This window comes from Lepidochelys olivacea (assembly GCF_965140295.1).
Source record: "Lepidochelys olivacea isolate rLepOli2 genome assembly, chromosome: 1".
In the NCBI taxonomy this organism is placed as follows: Eukaryota; Metazoa; Chordata; order Testudines; family Cheloniidae; genus Lepidochelys; species Lepidochelys olivacea.
Genome location: NC_140411.1, coordinates 181249609 through 181269621, shown reverse-complemented (window position 1 = coordinate 181269621; position 20013 = coordinate 181249609). Strand labels below are relative to the sequence as shown.

General features: G+C 38.0%; 1 protein-coding gene across 4 annotated transcripts in view; it reads left to right on the top strand.

The window, feature by feature from the left end:
* ROBO1 (roundabout guidance receptor 1) overlaps positions 1-20013 on the top strand; it is an 872802-nt gene that overhangs the window by 707987 nt on the left and 144802 nt on the right. For all 4 annotated transcript variants that reach the window (XM_084633794.1, XM_084633793.1, XM_084633796.1 and 1 more), the window contains one exon: positions 9336-9493. In XM_084633794.1, coding sequence (XP_084489920.1) covers positions 9336-9493 — 158 coding nt within the window. The remainder of the gene's footprint in view (positions 1-9335; positions 9494-20013) is intronic.

The following is a 20013-nucleotide window of genomic DNA, read 5'->3' as shown; positions in this document are numbered from 1 at the left end:
TTTAGTATTGTTTTCTACTTCTGTTGGGAACTGACAAATTTGCCAGCTGTCATAGCCTCTAATAACTGGGAAGATTTGCCATTACTTAAGCATGTTTATTTACCCTGTGCTTAAAATAAAAAAATAATTTATTAATTGAAAATGATGGCCTAGTTATGGTAACCATGAACAGTACTGATGATTGATAAACAATACATAATATGGTTTGTATTCTTAAGGGTAATGATTTTGGATGTCTGAGTTTTGGAGTGCCTGATTTGAGTCACCTGACTTTGAGTCGCCTTAATGAAGTCTGATTTTCATAAATTTATAAGCACTCATCCTTAGAAAACTAGATCCCTTTAAGTTGTTCCAAGTTGGTCACCCCAAAAATGAGGTACCCAGGCCCGTTTGAAAAATCTGGCTTTGATTTATAAATGCTGTAGTTCTGCCAGATTGTCTAGAAAATTAGTGTGTGTTTGTTCATATTATACATTGCTAATAACAGACCCTAAAACATTGTGAGCTTTTATATCATTCTATGCTAAATAAACTTCGCCACAGCTCTAAGGATTCCATTTTGATTGAGTAAAGGGTTAATTGACCTATACTAGAGCAAGTACTTTTGTATGCTAAACCACAAACTTGTTGCTTGAGCATCTGCACTGTGAAGAAAATTTATTCTTTTGTTGAATAATTGGCGAGTAGGTACATTTCTCAAGGGAGTAGCAATTAAAGCTATTGTACCATTTCCCCAAACTATATGATATATAAAAGCTGAAATAATACAATACATAGAAGCATAACACTTAGGTCTGTAAAGACTTAAAAAACTACTTGTATTTTAAGAAAATAAGTGATCTTACTATATGCACATTATAATTTCTACCAGAATTTTAATGAGGTGTAATTTAAAGTTTAAAAATAAAATGTTGCATGTTATATGAAAGGCTGGAGTGGAAAAGGATATAATTATAGAAGACAGCTCCTAAGTTCGTTCAGCATCAAATTCGAAAGAAAATTAGAGCTCTATTTGAAACTCTTCTTGTATTCATTAACCCTAGAATTTCTTCCATAGAGATACCATGGGTGAAGTGTTTATGAACCAACTGTTTAAACTGAGTTGGTTGGCCACTGTGGTGGCAGAATTGGAAAAAACCCGATATGATGTCTTTTGCTGCTGCAGTATGTTTCAACTTTGACTTTATTAGCCCGAAGAACAGTCTTTAACTAAAACATAAGCTTATACAGTGATCTGGTGGTGACCCTGCTGCTGGCAGTAAAGATTCAGCATGATGATATTTCTAATTCATATTAAGAGAATTAATATGTCTGAATACCAGTCAGATGTTTGTTTTTAAAAAAACTTGAAGTTTGATGTTGTGAACATAGCTTAAAAATTGATATTCTATAACCAAATAAAATAGATTCTCTTGCAGAGAGAGAAATGGTTTTGCAAACCAACTCAGTGTGAGCTCCTAATGCATTGATGTGGCAAAAAGGGCTACCACAATCCTTAGATGTATATAACGGGTGATATTACCTCTGTAGGTAATATTAGTGAGGCCACAGATGGAATTCAGGTGTCCAGTTTTTCAACCTCCTTTTTGAAGTGTGGAGAGGGTTCAAAGAAGACGAGTGGTCCGGAAGACACACCTTTATCAGATATCCGATAGTAGAGTGCTCTCTAGTCCTGCTTCCAACTGCTGGAAGTTGAGGTCAGAAAACTTCAAACTGGAAATAAGATGCACATTTTTAATGAGGATAATTAACTACTAGAACAGATTACTACGTGATGTGGTATTTTTTTCTTCACTTGGGCTTTTTAAATCAACACTCTGTCTAAAGGCATGGTCTAGTACAACGACAAGGTGTTGGACATAAGAAGAATCACTAGGTAAAATGATGTGTTATGTAAGAGATCATACTAGGTAATCATAATGGTCCTTATAATGGTCTTAAAATAATGAATCACTAATCAAACCTTTTCCTTCCATTCCATGTTAACAACCATGTCACACAATTAATTTCAGTGAAGTCACTCCCAATTTATACTGCTGTGAAGAGAAAAAAAAATCCACTGTTACATACTTCAGTATGTCATTTCTTGCAAAATTGGAATGAGATTTTTTTTCCATACACTTGAACAGCTCAAAGGTTTCAAAACTTTACCCCTTCTCATTTCCCTGTGTTTTTGAGGGAATTCTTTTTCCCTTTAATTCTCTGTTACTGAAGGGAACTATCCTTGTAGTTTAGTTTCAAAATATGATATTCCCTGGATTTTTAAATGTCAAACTTTTGGTCAAAATGGGGACAAGTGACTAAATTTAGGTTACTACTATTTAGGATTGTGAAATGCTCTAGACTTCTCTTTGCCAACATACGCAGAGTTTCAAAGGTGCTAACATGTGACCTGGGGATCTCACAACTCTGGTAGTCTTTGGAATTCCTTTGATGCATTGCACCTTATTTGTAGTGACATGCAATGCAATAACATGCAAGACAACAACTTTCAGCCAGATTCACCAAGGAACCTAAACGTGTCTAGCTCAGAGCATGGGAGCAGCCCCATCGAAAAATTGTGTTAAAGTTGTGTGTGCGTTTAAATACCCTTGCTGAACTGAGATCCTGAACTCTGGAGGCACCAATAGGTGCAGCATCTGATTTGAAGTGCTGCGGCACCTGACAAGAGTGATGTCACGATGTATTCAACCCAGTCAGAAATGACACCTTTTGGGGTTCAGCAGGCTGGGAAATTAGCATAGTAAAACATTCAGTAGGTAGGTAGGTAAGTGTGGGGATCATTGCTGGCCCCTAAGAAAGGAAAATGGGGGAAGAGAGAGGTGATTGCTCTCCAACCTAGAGAGTGTCTAAGGGAATGTCCTCGCTGGTAAAAAAGTTGAGTTTTTCACCTCAAAGTAATTAATGTCCATTAGCAATCCAGAGGTAAAAACACAGTGAAGACCAGGCACTTTAGTTTTGCTGTGAAGTAAACAGCCCTATACCCTAGCCAGGGGTTGACCTTGGCAAGTTACTCCCAGTAGAACTTAAAGTGCCTTATCTTCACTGTTTTTTTACTTCAGGTTAGCTAAGACTCGTTAATTACCTAAGGTGAAAAACAGCTTTTTTAGCTGTGAAGACAAATCCTTAAACAAACAAAGATAGATCACATATTGACTACTCACAATGGACTGCTCATAAACAACCTACAAACCAATAACTGTTTGTAGAAATTGTTCCTGAATGATTTTAGATACTGATACATTTGAGGAAATTGCAAGATTCTGGTGCAAAAGTTGAAAACAGATTCAAAATACTCAGGATAAATAATTGATATTGGATTTCTCAATCCTGATTATTATTAATCATTCTTAATGAAGTTATCTGTTTAAAAGTCTTGAGCATTGTACATGTTTACCTTCTAAGAGTAAATAGATTTTCTTAATCTTGCTGTATTTTTTCCCATTAAATTATGCTTGTTTCTGACGTTTTATTTCATGTAGTATTTTATCATTCCACATAAGAGGCAAAAAGAAACTACTTTTGGTAATACACATATATACCAGAGTTTTATCAGAAGAAAATGTAAAATGAAGCATTGTTTTCAATGTTACAAGAATAAAAAATAAAACAATGAAGACTTTAAACATCAAATTCATACTTCGACAAGCTTTATAAAAAAGCCATGTTGACACAAAGCAGTGTAATGGATTTTTTAAATTGTATTGTTTGGACATAGTGAAGCTTCTTTTAGCACATTTTTGTCTGAGCTGAGGAAACCTGCTTGTTAGCTGAGATCTGTTTCTTTTCAAAAGCATTGGTAAGGGAGTGACCAATTATTTTAGTGAAGAGAAATTCTCCATGTTAAATTGCCAAATGATTCTTAAATAATCCAAAGCAGACTTCTATTTTTGTAGGAACATAGGATGATGACTTTACAAGGAAAGCAAAATCATATTAATCAGGAATATGGATTATGATTTATATTTTCATAATTTAAAATCAAATTGTGGATTTTGCCACAGTAGAAGGAACTTTTTTTATAGTGTCCACCTTGAAAGAGATGAAGTCATTAGGATCCTTTCTTTTGTTGTTATTGTTAAGAGATATTTTTGCTATAAGTAGAGGACTTGCATACCAAGTAGCATTTCTGAGGGATCACACCTCCCATCTCCTTTGTAATCTATTCCGACCACTGTCTGCCCTTTGGTGGCGGGGGGGGGGGAAGACATATTGGTTGATCCGGGCATCCTGAACCAATCATGGCCCTTTGCCTTACACAGGGCCTATTGATTAGTAGTTCCAATGTAAGGGCCCACTTATTGGCCAGTGGCCTAAGAAGGCTGCATCCTATGTTTGCAGAATAAGCATGAGGTTGGGAAGATTGTCCACCTGCCAAACCATGGATGATGTCCGTTGTTTATAGTTGGTGGTTTTCTGTGATGCTGCAAGTTCTTATCAATTTGTTCTTTGAACTAATTGATCGTAGTTTCTTTTTATTTTTTTCTTCAACTAGGTAACAGTGAATTGCTACAAGCGCACAGGTATTTGTTGATGTGGCTTTGTCACAGTCTTTCTTAAATGGTCACAACACATATATATATTCACCCACATCTTTAATATGTGTTTGCAAATGTTGTAATGGGTAGCTCCAAAAGAGTCAAATTCAAGTCAAATCAGGCTTTAAATGAAGGGAGGTGCTTCCCAGCATGGACCACTTGATGATGAAGCATTACTATGCCATGGGACATTAGTTAAACCCGCCAGTAAAGGATGCTTCCTCTAGTTCTTTGAGAGTAGAGTATTAGCCACTTCAGGTCTGAATCAAGTGGCCAGCACTGGGATGACAAATGTCGTTTTGAAGTTTGGACTATAATTAGGAACCACTGGACTATTGTTTAATTTGTTTGGAGGAGGCTATCTACGCTCTAGAAAACAATCTCAGACTCATTTCATTGTGTGAACACCCTACATACCATTTTCGCTATTAATATCACACCCCCCTGCTTAGTGTAACCAGTAAAGCTCTGTGAGTATTTTTTTGGGGGGGAGGGGGGGTTGGCTGGCAGTTTCAAAAAATCAGAAAAAAATATTAATTTCAGGTTGACTGGAAAATAATATTTTTCAAAATTTCTAATGAACTAAAAAACAAAATAAAAATGTTGTTTCAAATTAAATGTTTTTCAGGTTTCATTTAACCCAAAATACTACATTACATTTCAAATGTGAGTGTTTTGATTTTATTAAAAATAAAATTTAAGCACATTTCAAAATTAAGTCATTTGAAACTGAAAAATGGAAACATTTTGCTTGGAAAATGTCAAAATGAAACATTTTGATTTTTTTGAAAATTTTTACACAATTTAGTGAAGCTGACATGAATTTGCAAAAGTGTTGCCAAATCTACCTTTTTCACCAAAAAAGATTTGGAATGATTTTTTGGTCCAGCTCTAGTAATCGGAGTAAAGCTTGAGAAGAAAATAATGGGTGATGTCTTTGGGACCTACACAAATATTTTATGCCTCTACTTACTGTGTTGGCTGTCAATAAAAATTTACCCTCAAGTGCTTCCTAATTATGTTTCTTTTGGTTATGCCAGAGGATAGATTCTATACAGGAGGTGTAATTGTTTTGTTGACTACAAAATACAAGATTTTTGGATTTGTCTTGAGACTAGACTTGTCAAAGCAGTTCCTGTCACTGATTAAATTCAACAAGTAACTTCAGAGAACCTCATGCTGTCCAGTGAAGTCAAAGGGAGTTATCTTGCTGTGCAAGGAGCACAGGATTACAGCCGTTGTTTGTTGTATTTAACAAAATGTTGAAGTACAATATGAATGAAAATCACCAATAATGTTTCTTAAATTCTGGCATGTGTTTTTCTTCAAAAAGATTTTACATGTTAATGTATTAAAATTATCTCTCTGTTTCAGTTTAGTCATTTTTTCCCAAATGATTTTATTCTTGGAAATTGAGATGCACATGGTGAAATTTGACCCTTTGATAACTGAAAGCACATATTGTACTGGATTATAAAGTATACTGCTAATATATCTTCAAAAGGAAATGTATTCTCAATTTACAGTGAGCCATGACTGTAAAGGACAGTGAAGAAAAATTGCTTTTTCAGCAAGAGATGAAGTCTTTAAATTTATAACTTTATGCAAGATTGCCAGGACCTGAGGCAAAACTGGAGTATGTATCTACTTTACAGCTGCAAAAATAATTACATGACCGCTATCTGTGAAGTAATCTTTAATGGATTACTTTTTGTTAGCTTTTCATTATGTAATGTTAGAGCCAAAATAATTCATAGCAAATGGAAAAAAATATTTTGATGTTTCTATGGCCTGGACCTTTGATGTCCTCCTAAGGTATTTTATTATGTGTTGGTTAATTTGTGAAAAGGTTTCAGTTTACAGAGAAGGTACTGCACTTGTAAAGCTGATCTAAGCCTAACAAATGTAGAAAATTACTCAAGTAATTTGCTTTTATTAGGCAAGTATTGGACTTCTTTGTTGCTTCAAAGGTGCTAAAAGCCATCCAAGGTGCTATGTAATAGGTTTTCATCTTAGATTTATGAGCTCCTCCAGACTTGAGAAGCACTTAAGGTTTGTCAAGATCATTTCACTTGATTTTTTTTTATTTTACAGCACATACGTTTAACTATCTCTTCACTTTATACTAGTAATATAGTTTTGGGAACTAAAAAAAGCCTCCATACTGAGATGCTTAGTACAGATCTTATATTACCTCTCAGAAAAGATATATTGGAATTGGAAAAGATTCAGAAAAGGGCAACAAAAATTAGGGGTATGAGGAGAGATTAATAAGATTGGGATTTTTCATCTTGGAAAAGAGATGACTAAGGGGAAGGTATGATAGAGGTCTATACAATCATGACTACGGTGGAGAAAGTAAATAAAGAAGTGTTATTTACTCCTTCTCAAAACACAAGAACTAGGGGTCACCAAATGTATTTAATAGGCAGCAAGTTTAAAACAAACAAAAGGAAGTATTTCTTCACACAATGCACAGTCAACCTGTGGATCTCTTTGCCAGAGGCTGTTGTCAAGGCCAAGACTATAACAGGGTTCAAAAAAGAACTAGGTAAGTTCATGGGGGATAGGTCCATCAATAGCTATTACCCAGGATGGGCAGGGATGGTGCCCCTAGGCTCTGTTTGCCAGAAGCTCGGGAATGGGCTACAGGGGATGGATCATTTGATGGTTACCTGTTCTGTTCATTCCATCTGGGGCACCTGGCGTTGGCCACTGTCGGAAGACAAGATACTGGGCTAGATGGACCTTTTGATCTGACACAGTATGGCCGTTCTTATGTAATAGAACTTTGGTATAGCAAATTAACTCTTCTGCATTTTCATACCTTGTTGTTAATAAGGGCTATAAGTTAGTTTTAATTTAAAAATTGTGTAACTTTTTGTTTCTATTGCCTTATGGTCCTTTCTTTGGAGTGGTGGAAAAAAAAGCAGGTTCTAAAATGAAAAGTGACAGAGGTCCAGATTCACCTCCCATTAAAATAATGGCAAAAATTCTCATTGATTTCAGCAGTAACAATATCCAGCCCTAGTCCATTACACTGCACATCTAGTGTGTACAGAAGGTTTTGGGTTTTGTAGGATTTTAAGAGTGAATGCTAAACAGCTTCCGAACTCCTACTTGCCACATTCAACCCATCATACACATTCAGCTTTTACACTATGCTAATAGACATTTTGGTGCTTCCATAACCTAGTTCTGATTGGTGGAAATTCAAATAAAAATAATCAGGGTGTTATGAGGGGCAAAGAAGAGAAGAGGTGGCAGTAAAAGCAACTGAACTTACTGAAGGTTTACCATCATAAAAGTTGTTGGGAGTTGGAGAGGAGATAACGAGCTGCTCTAGAATATCAATCCTTGAATTGCCATTTTGGACAAATAAAAATGACCTGCTCTTCCCCTGAAAACAGATAGCTGTAACCTGGGTGAATTTTTATGTAGAAAAATTGTGACACTGTTTCTAAGTCCACAAAGAGAAAATATCTGTTTTAGCTGAACCTTATGGGAAAGGGTTCTATCGATTTAGGCCAAGTATGCTTTCTTGGTTCAGACTGACGAACACGGTAGTAATATCTCTTTGGAAATCCACTTTCTAGACTAGATAAGACTTTGACAACAGAACAGATTCAGCCAATAGATTTTATTGTTTTCTCCTTTAAACAAACTGTCAATCAAATCTGAAAAGCCAACTAAAAACACTAGCCATTCTTTGCTTCTCCATCCCTGAGCATACTACGCAGAGGAGGAAAGCAGCTATGTGATCTGTCTTCCCATTTACCCTCACTCTACTGGATATAGTCATCATGGTCCACTCATTAAAAGCTCTGTGAAGCCTGAGAGTGCTCAAGAAAGCAATGTAACCAGAATGCCTTCCCCTTCAATTCTCTCCTCCATACACACACTAACACCAGAGTATAAAACATGATTAGTAAATGCTGCATGAAGTAGCATTAATTAATCCTATACTCTCTGTAAAGTCACTCAAGGTGTCACAGAGCCTAAGTCCTAGGTGGTAACCAATGGCAACATATCTGGGATTCATGGGTTTTGGTGCATGGATTTCTGCAGATCCTTCTTTAGGCTTGTCTACACTGCCCACAGTTCAGACTGTGGGAGTGTGAATAGCAGGGCATGCTAAAGTGCTGCATTGTAACTTCCCTGTGTGGACACTCTGATCACAAACTAAAGAGGACTGTACATTAACACGAACTAGGAATCTTTTAGTTTGCACCCACAGCATCCACACACAGAAGTTACAGCACAGCACTTTGGTGCACACTACTGTTCACACACCTATGTTCTGAACTGCGGCGCATTGTAGACATAGCCTTGAGGTCCTGTCCTCTGTTGACACTAGATTACTTCAAATAGAGTGGAACAAATCCACTGTCACTGCCACAGAGTTCTTTGGTTTTAACGTGCTTTTGCATAACATTGACTTTGGAAAGTATGCTGAAACTGTGTTAGTTGGAATGAGTTTTAAAAATGACTTCACCAAATATGGATATTCACCAGTATGGATAGGGCTTAAGGTAATGGGGAGAGCTGCCAGTGCAGAAAAAAACATCATTGGAGATATTTAAGTTTAGATTAGACCTAACACCTATCTATCGTAGTTCAAGAAGAGTATTATTCACTGGAGAGCTCCTTGGTAGCCTAAATCATTGCATGATTTAATTGTTTACAGCCCTAACAAAAACAATGACTTGTTAAAGTGGCCATTAGAAGCCAAAGGCCTTTGCTGTCTAGTGTGCACTGATGTGTCAGTAATGACTTTTTTTGTCTTTACTCTTTCAGTATTACGAGATGACTTCAGACAGAACCCTTCGGATGTAATGGTAGCCGTGGGTGAACCTGCCGTGATGGAATGCCAACCCCCAAGAGGTCATCCAGAACCCACTATTTCATGGAAAAAAGATGGGTCCCCACTGGATGACAAAGATGAACGAATTACAGTGAGTGTAAAAACCTGACATTTGAGAATACTTATCCCCTTTCCATTCACATAATTCCTCAGTGAACAACACTTATCTACCCATTTTCAGTGTGCTGAGCTGCAGAACTTCAGCCCCTCTGCACTCCTGCCCCTCTGTTGCCTCTCCTAAATGTTGCATCTCATTTGCACAAAGCTGGAAATGTATTCTGTCTAACTTCAGACATACCCTGTCTAACTGTGGGCTTTGCATGTCTATTTGTTGGAATGATCATGTGCAACACACTTCATCCCCCTGCTTGAGAGGAGAGCTGGCCAGAGAATGAAAATCCCTTCCTAAGAAAAATGTTGCATTTTTGCAAACAATTTTCATTCTGAACTGGGATTAAATGCCAAAACCAGAATATTTTTCATGAGAAAGGAACTTGCAAAGTGAGACTGACACGACTCTTCTAGTCTGGATGCCAGAGAAGTTAAGTTCCCCATCTCTCTGCTTCTGTGGGTGCCAGACTTGTGAGAAGGCTGGGAGGCTGAGTCTCTGCGTTCTGTACCACTCAGGCTGCCAGAGCTGAGAGGCTGGTGTCTAAGTGACCTCACCATGGTAGCTCACCTAGATACTTTCATCAGTTTCAGTCTCTGCAGGTGGACAGCCAGGGAGCTGCCATTTTGATTTGCCCAGTGGAAAATTGAAAATTTTCAACAAAACTCAAATTTTCCTGTGGAAAATTTCAGTTTTCAGAAAAAGATATTTTTGTCAAAAAAATCCTTCTAAAGGAAATGTCTGACCAGTTCCACTTGAGAATTATGTTGCAATCTGTAGCTTGTGAAAATAAAATTGATCACATTTTCCACTGTCACATAATCTTTCTCTCTTTTGATTACTATTGGTATCTAGGCTCCATAGTGTTTTCTTTCAAGCTAAGTAATACTTCAGTTGTAAAGGTGAACCATTAGTAGTGTAGGTGAACCATTTTTTAAATTCCTTTGAAATGTCTCTGCTATACTTCCCACAGCAGAGTTATGGAATGGATTAGAAAGTATAATAAGGCTTTTGGGACAAAATCATATTTCTTTAGGGAGATAATAGCTTATTTTGCTTTCTAGAGGTAAGCTCTCTTCTCATTAGAAGTGTTTTCATATGCCTGTGTAGGCTGAAGCTTGCAATGCATGGGTTATTCTCGAGTATGGTAAAAGCAAATCAGAAAGCTATCATTCTTTTAATTTTGACATGCAAAACCATAAACAATTGAGCCTAACTGGCTTTTACTAATACTAATGCATAAAGAGTTCAAAAACCATTTATATGCTGCGAAGACATCACTCTGTATGGTTGGAAATAGCAACATCTGAAAATGTACTTATAAGATCATCTCTGCATTGTGTGAATTACTACTGTTAAGCTGATGTAAAAAAATGGAGATATGCTGTTTATACCTTAAACACCTGCTGAAATGAATGACTACTGTAGGAAATGAACACACAAAACCCCAGCAACTAAGGTTCAAAATGACTGCTCCTTTTTGAGATCTAAATTGTTTGTTTTGTTTTTCTTCTGTATTTAGTACCATAGATATACAAACCATGAAACAGCTGTTTATGATGATGGATGTTTTTCAACCACATAACTATAAAATTAAAATACTTTATAGAAACCTGGGCTAGATTCACAAAAGGACTTATATGTCTAACTGCCACTTTGTGCCTGAATCCCAGACTCAGGCCCCACTGGGATTCATAACCCACCCCCGGTCAGCTGCAGCCAAATCCTGTAGGTCCCTAAAATGTTTGCATTTAAAGATCCCTATGTTTCTGCCTCTGAGCCTGTGCATTGCTGCACCAGGCCAGGTTCCTGACACCTAAATCTCAAGAGTGAAAACCTAACTGGGGGAAGATAGGTATTCCTGTGCCTGATTCGTCTACGGTCCCAATCTGGTAAGTGCGTTCAGGCTTTGTCTACTGTAGATGAAACCCTGTAGATGAGCTTACACAAAATGGCGAGGGGTTGGGGGTGGAGGAGCCCTTGACACCTCCCATTGATTAGCTTAGGTGAGAAGCCACCTAGCATGCTGGCTTTAATGCAGCGTTTCTCAAATGTGGCCACTGTGGCTGCATGCAGCCACCAGGGTATTTTTTCTTCAGCCACTACAGCCTCCTGGGTGGAGATGGAGATGTGGGTGGGGCAAAGCAGCAGACCCTCCTTGCAGCGCCCAGCTGTTGCTCCTGGATGCCTTGGTGTTTGCTGGTACCGCCAGCAGGAGATCAGAGGCCTGCACCACGCAGCCTCCTGGGGGCTCTGGGCAGCACCTCTGCAGTCACATGGGGCCAGTGTGTGTACTCAATGGGATTCAGGCTCTGGGTTCCAGCTCTGGGCTTCAGCCCAGGCCAGCGGAGCTCAGTTTTGAAAAAAATTCAGAGCAGCCACCAGCAAGGGTTGGTGGCCACACCCTGAGGCCACCAAAAAAATTGTTCTGAGAACCCCTGCTTTAGTGAATCCCATTCTAAGGCACCTGTCTCTCCCCAGTCATTGTATAGGGAGTCTAGGTACCTAACTAAGGCTTTGTGAATTGCGGTGATTTTCTAGGCACCTGAAAGTTAGGTGTGGCAACACTTACTGTCAGCACACCTAGGTTTCTTTGTGACTCTAGCCCCATGTTTATTAGTTGTTTCAAAAGAAATCCCCTTAACTTAAAATGTGTGTTTGCATTTCCTTGCAGTGTACAGTCTATTGAATTTAGGTAAGCAGAAGATTAAAGCAATATTAGGTATCTCTGTGAAATGCATTCTAAGCGTGTATTGTTTATTGCTACCATTCATTCTGTTGTAGGAATTTCGGTGTTGTTTAATGTGGTGCATTTTCTTGTTGCACTTTAGAAGTGCAGTTCACCCACCCGTGAGAACAAAGATACACCCAGAACAAAGGAAACATACATTAATTGGCAACACCATCTGTATATTTGATTATCTTAAATCTGTGCTTGTTGTGGATGAATAGCACCTAAGTTTGTTTTTGCTTTGTGATGATTATATACTGTGCCTATTTAACTAGCATTCTTCCATCACTCCACCTGACAGAATCATTTTGTATTTTCAGTTTGCTTTTTCTAAAAACAAACAAACAAGAAACGGGATTTGATGTAGGTCTAGGAATAAACTTGATTAGATACTGCCTTGTGCTGAAATGCTCATTTTGTATTCAGAGGTATAAATTAATGTTGCTGAGATGGCAAACTCCACTGAATGAATTTACATCATATTTACCAGGCATTGTCTTAACCAGCACTATTAATAACATGGCATCTTTCTCATATAGGCAAGAGGTTGAAACTACATTATAATTCAGATTCCCATTTCTATACAGCTGTAAAGGAGTCTTGACAAAAAGGATAAATACACATTCAGTCATATGTCTTAGCAGCTTTGCAGTAACAATGGATATTTTCTTTCTTTTTTCGTGCTATTTTGGAGACAAAGGAGAATGGGACCAGGAACGGACAGCATGCTAAATGAGAGAAGTAAAAGATTTGGAAAACTTAATTTAGTGAGGTACATATAAACCAGAATTCCTTATGTAGCATTATTTCATCCAAGAACAGAGTCAGAAAGGATGAAGCCATTAAGATGACTAAAATAATGGCGAAGGAATAGGTTTGAAAGCAACATCTGAACACACATTTGTCAGGTTTAATTGGCCGCTTCTTACCTGGCATCTTATATTTGTGCTTCCACACATGTTGGGTGAAGTCCTGGATCCACTGAAGTCAATGGCCAAACTTCCATTTCACCCATTAAAATTTCGCCCATTAAACTTTAGAAGATTGGGATTACCTGCCACTTTTAAACACAGTGAAATTGCAGGCACATGGAAGCCAAAGGGTAAAATAGGTGGATGTGTGTGTGTATAAAGCTTATTAACTTGAGAACTTACTGAAACACTGATAGTAGTGGCTCCATAGTTAAGTTTATGTCAAATTTTTGATATTGACAAGACTTTCAGAATTTAATAGCTTAAATCTCTTGCCATTTTAGGAGAACTAGAAGTGGGAAATACTGTTGCAGCATCTGAATTTTTGAAGTCATGGTATGTGCTGATAAGTGATTAAGATATAAACAGTCAAAAAAAATCACACTTTTTTTGGTTTGTGGGTTGGTTCATGTCACCCAGATGGACTGCCTCCAGAGAAGTCTTGACCCATGAAACAATCCACTTATTAAATTCCTCCAGAATCTGAAGAATTCTTTCTCTTTAATAACAACAGTGCCAGGCCTGGGCTGGTTAGTGTGAGACTTCACAGCCAGCAACTCATATGAGGTTTGTGGGCGATGAAAGGTGAATAAGGAACACAGGCAGTAGTTTGGCTCCTGAGACAGAATCGAACGCAAAAGACTGAGACACCGTACAGCCCTGTAGTGCAGATTCTGTTGAGTTTGTATTTGCACGGCTTAATTTAAATCTAATTTTTGAAGAAAAACAAAACAAAACAGTCAAACTAGATCCAGGTTAAGGTACAACTTCCTGTAGAGCACAATAAACAGAAAATATTCTTTTGTCCCGATAGAATTAAGGATTAATTACATTCCTTATGTAACACAAGAAAAATTGATGTTAGTAACCTTTGCATAATTTTGTCCATTTGTGTGGTGAGTAAATAGGTATTACAGTGAAATAATAATACAAGTTTATCAAGTCATGAAGTATAGTAAATGGAGCAAATATGAAAAAGATAAGGGTAGACTGAGCTATCAATGATTAATTATAAAAACAGACATCAACATTGACCACAAATGTATTGGACTCTGCAGTTTCTGGCTCAGGTCAGCCTCTGTGTAGGCTGATCACTGTACACGTTTTGTGTGTGTGTGTGTGTGTGAAAAATCACAGTCTAAACATTTTGCTTACTTTATAAAGAAATATGACCAAAAGCAATTGTCTGAATATTAAAGCTAATCATGATTTCCCTCAAGTGTATTCTTTACTGAGTTGTCTAAAAGCATCTGCTTATAAATCTGGTTAATCCATGTTTGTGTCTTCTGAATTGCATGTCTAATGTGTGGGGCAAATATTGATCTTTAATTTGTTGCATCAAAAAATGTTTGTCATGGTGTCAGAGCAAAACTGGTGATGTTTTTCCCTATAAGGGACTTCTTGGAAATCAAAAATCCTTCCTGTATCATTGGAGAGCCTAATAGCTAAACTTAAATACAGCTAGGTAAATAGATGTGGTTTCACTTTCTGAACACTTTTAAAATACAATTTCCTTTTCCAAAGTTTGTCTTCACAAACATTCCTTGTGATTTTAGGAGAAACTATGTAAGCACCAGGATTTGAACACACACAATCATCTTATGACTAAAATCCTCACCCCTGCCCTATCCCTTGGATAGGGAAGTGCTGTATCCTTGTTTTACCAGTGGGGAGCCAAAGAACAGAGAAACTTAAGCGTAGGCATAGTTTCACTTCTATATTTGGGCGGGCAGCACCAGTGAGGCCAATGAGGCTGCATGTGGGGGGGGGGGGCAAATTCCATGCCTGCCTGAGACTTGCAATTTGGGGGGCAATGCCTTTGCCCTCCCCCAGACTATGCCCAGGAGACTAAATGACTACCCAAGGTCACACAGAAAGTCTGTGGAAGAGTAGGCTTTTGAACCCAAGTCTCCTGAGTCCAAGGAAGTGCCTTCACCACTGGCCCATGTTTCTTTTTGCTAACAAAACAATTCAGTTTACATCAAAATAGAACATTTTTACTCTGAACTAAGAGTGTCCACACAGACTTGCACCAAAATAACTAAAACTGTGAATTACAAACTATTTTGGTCCCAGTTTCCTTACAGATGAGCTCTTTTACCCATTAGGTTGTTTTTTTCTGTCAGTAGCAGTTCCTCCTTAATTTATTAAGCCTCACTAAAGCACAGTGAAGTAGGGGTGAGTCTTATTATCACTTTTTTTCATATGGTAAAACGTACGCAGAGAGGTTACTCGGTTGTACAAGCCCCCAAACAGGTCTGTTTCAGATCCAGGATTAGAGGTCAAGATTTTCCAGCGTCCGTTCATTTCCCACAACCCCTAGCCCAAGCCTCAGAAACACCCCTTAATTGTTCACATGAAATAAGAACGTGGATGGTGGAAAAAAGAGGGAACACTGAACATAAAAAATGTAATATGAAGAATTCCTTTACTTTTGCATGAAAGGGGATGGTAATACGTTAAAATACCTTTGTAATTGATTTTTAAAAAGCAGAGCTCTTTTATTGAAATTTGGGTGCAATACTGTGGGTGCAATACTGTGAATCCAGTTTTTCCCCTTTCATATTAACTCTTGTCTGTCATTTTTCCTGAATCATCCTCGTTTGAGTTTTTGAAAGAAAAACTTTGAGATCTTATTCATCTTTCTATGTTCAAGATTCTATGTTCTATGTTCTAAGATCAAAGTTACAGGATGAATAATGCATACAAGTTTTCCATCCCCTTTGTGTGTGGCTGCCTTGTAACATAAACATTTTTTAATGACAAACTCTTGTTTTAGATAAGTTGTAACTTGAATTCTCTATTGTTGTTTTTATCTGACCCTTCGATAGCATATCAGAGGGATGAAACATTCTGTGTGTTTTGAAAAATATTATTTTTCCATAACTGAGTGATGAAATCCTGATAGTATGTAAAAATATGCTGCTGTGGAATGAATGATTCCATCAAAGCTACCATCCACTCAGAAACATTTTGTTTGTTTGCCACAGTATTCGTGTTAATTAATTAGATTACTGGAAAAGAGCCCTATGAATAATGTTTTGAGACTATTCACAGCATCATTGCTTAAACAGGAACAAAAATATATGAAGTAGCTGGATCCTAAGGTGATCTTTGTCATAACAACAACAAGAAAACATTATGAATATCAGTAAAAATAGATCAGTTTCTAATGTAGGGATCGGGGGGGGAAGAAAAGGCAGAAATTACTCCCATCTTTATCCAGAGGAGCCTTTCCTTCAGAAGATAAATTGCAGTCAGGAAAGGGGCATCAAGGAGGAGGAAACAAATAGATGGAGTAGAGTTTGTCCTTGTCTGTTTTGGCAGTAATGCTTTTAACCTGTTAAGTGCTAGGTTTCTGATACTGAGTGTTCCCTTAGGCTAAGTTTCTAAAACACTATTAGGGTGCAATATTGTATTTATGCTGTGTGTACATGTCTCCTTTCCTTCACTCTCTCCCCTGTCAGTTCTTTCTCCCCCTCCCTCCTATCTTTTTATTCATTTCTTTAGAAATTATTTTCGGGAAGTTCTATTACCTGTGTTATGCAGGAGGTGAGACTAGATGACAGTGGTTACTTGTGGCCTTGAAGTCTATGAATCTGTGAATCTATTAGCGCCCAGAAACGTGTACGTGGTTTAGGGACTAGCCCCCAGTCCGAAGAACTTGTATTTCAGTGGTCTGGTCCTGCAAATGCTTACTCACTGAATAATGAAAACATTCACATGCAGAAGTGCTTGTGGGTTTAAGTCCTAAGTACATTAACAAACAAAGGAATGGGGCAAAGGAAATCACAAGCAAGTATTTTATTTCATCTTAATTAATTAATTTATTTATTTAGAAGGGCTTAAAGGGCAGGCATCAGTTGCAGATATACAACCATTTCCTGTTCTCCTGGTGCCTGTCTTCTCTTCCCTGCCTCACTATTTCCTTGCATCCTTCCTCCTAAGTCCCCCTCACATATACTTCCTGAAATGCCTGGCCCCTCTCTCCTCTCCATATCTTCCTTCCTCTGCTGATCGATACTTTTATTGTCTGCTTTCCTTGAGGATCAATGTTAATGATTTACACTTCTTCTTACATTTTTAACATTGCTTCTGCTGAAAATATTACGAAGGTTATGTCTGTTAATTTGTCACCCAATATGGATGGTGGTGGATTAATGATTTTGCCACCCCTAGGCCCAGAAATAATTGCTGCCCCCCAGCTCACCTCCGCTCCGCCTCCACCTCCTCCCTTGAGCCGCCGCCGGGTCCTGCTTCTCTCCGCTCCCTGCCAGTGCTTGTGTGCGAAAAAGCTTCGCGAAGGAGGCAGGGAAGGGGGGGGGGAACACAGCGCGCTCAGGAGAGGAGGCAGGGCTGGGGTGGGGATTTGAGGAAGGGAAACAACAGGGGCAGGAAGGGTCTAGAGAATGGGGGCGGGGAAGAGGTGGAGTTGGGGCAGGGCCGGGGGCGGAGGGCAAGAGCCAGCACCGGGGGAAGCAGCCTCTAGCTGCTATTATAAATTTCCCACCCCTGCAAATTTGCCGCCCTAGGCCTAGGCCTTGTTGGCCTGGGCATTAATATGCAGCTGAATGTAGAGGAATTTAAAGACTGGAAAATAGTTTGGGATCAAACAAATAACAGTGAAGGTAGAGGAGGATGTTTCAAATCCTGCTGCTACATCTTCCATTATGTTTCCAAGATCTGACATCATCTTTCTGTCCACAATGCTAAAGCTCTAGTTGAGAGTCATCATTATCTCTCATTTTTTGCCATCAGTTTGGGCAATAACTACCTTAATGCTTGTGTGGTCTGATATTCATTTTCCTCTTCCTGTCTCCCCTTTCTTGTTACATCTTGTCTCAAATTAGTCCTTAAGCTCCTCAGGGCAGAGTTGACTTTTCTTCCACATTTCTATAGTATTTACCTCAAGTAGACTCCAATCCTGATTTGAGCCTCTAGGTGCTACCTCAATGCAGCTAAAAATAATGGTTGGGATTTTCAAAGAAGCTAAAGGGAATTAGGGTTGAAAATCTGAGCCAATAATAATAATGTTCTCCCCCTGCTGGTTTGCCTTTTTAAATTTTCTCCTGATTCTTATGATCAACTTTCTTTGACAGTTTAGTGGAGGGAAGGTAACTTTCTTGCAGTACTTTGGCACATTTTTTAAACAGGTACATATCAGTCTTAGATATTATTTCTGAATCTTACTCAGTAGAAAGAATTGCCACCATATTTAAATGCTCCGTTGTTCACTCTGAGCTTAATCAACAGGTTGTTGCATAATTTCGGACATGATAATTTCGGGCGATACATCACGTTAAAGAAGCGTTCACTAGGCGATTAAATACCAGCAGAGAATAACCAAAAAACATGAGACATTTCATCACGGATCTCCAAGATGAAATATTGCCATGTAGAACTAGATGAGGAGAGCCTCATGATGCAGGACAACGTGCATCAGCATGGAGAGTTCATGAACTATGTGAATTTCGGGGTATTCCTTGCAGATTTTTACTGAATCTGACAAGGTCTAATTTTTCATTTAAAACAAGATTAACCTCCTAGGAACTCTGGTTGCAAAGATATGCCTTAACAATGTGACTCATTGTTTTTCCTAGTCTGCATTCAGACAAATTGAAACTGCAGCTTTAGGAAAAGTGTGAATTTCCTCCATGTATCGTAATTCAATGTTACATGAGAAGGCCAATTATAACTACTTAGCAGCTAACATTGTTAACCAGTAAATCACTTATTCCATGTGGCTGGATTTGTGTGTCACTTCTTCATTTATGGTGAGTTGTATGTGTTCCGTAGGCTACAGGTTTTCAATATGCAGTGATTGCATATTCCTGTGATTTCTGGATGACTAAGATACTTTATCTTTCTTAAAAATAATAGATTGAATAGAAGTAGTGACTCTGTAGCTGCCATCTAAAGTGGGCTAGACATTTGTATTGTGTAACATCCAGTATATTGCAGTTTTTTTTTCCATATTACGGTATTTGGTCCAGCAGTAACAAAAGTAGTTTACCAAGGGTCATGGTGGATTCTCCATCACTGACATATTTTAAAGCAAGATTGAATATTTTCCCCTAAAATATACACCCTAAGAATTATTTTGGGAAAGTTATCTGGCCCGTGTTACACAGGAGGTCTGTGTAGATTATCACAATAGCCCCTTTCTGGCCTTGGACTCTTTTAAAAACATGCTATTTGTTAAATTAACACATATTTTGAACATTTTGTTTTACAGAGATATATAGCATTAAAATATAAAAGTAGAGCAAAGAAGAATGGGGAGAGAATAAGTTATCTTGCATATACTCTGCTTATATGAAAGAATTGTGAAGGTTCCTAAACTGAGCCACAGCTCTCCACAGATTTCTTTTGTCCCTGATCATGAACTAATAACCTAGATAGAGAAAGAAAATAAATGCCTGCAGCTTGGATTAGATTATGTAGCAAATAAAATATGTTAGATATCTGATCTTTGAGACTTGCATAGGACTTGAGAGTAGAGGATATTAGGATTTTCTTGTTAAAGAGGCTTATTGAGACTTTTGAAACTCAGGGACAATCTGAAATGATAAAATTGGGGTCTGGAAGAGGATTCCCTCTCTTATGAAGTTGAAAGAAACAGATGGTTGTTCTCTCAGCCTGGGTTACTTGTGATACTCAGAGTATTGAAGATTGTATTTTGTGAATGGCCAGAAGCAAAGGTGATATAATATGTCAAGAACTAAATTGTTTGTTAAAAAAATTATTCTCTCTTACTAAAAAAGAGAAGATTGTTTAGGAATTTTTGGAAAATTCAGGAA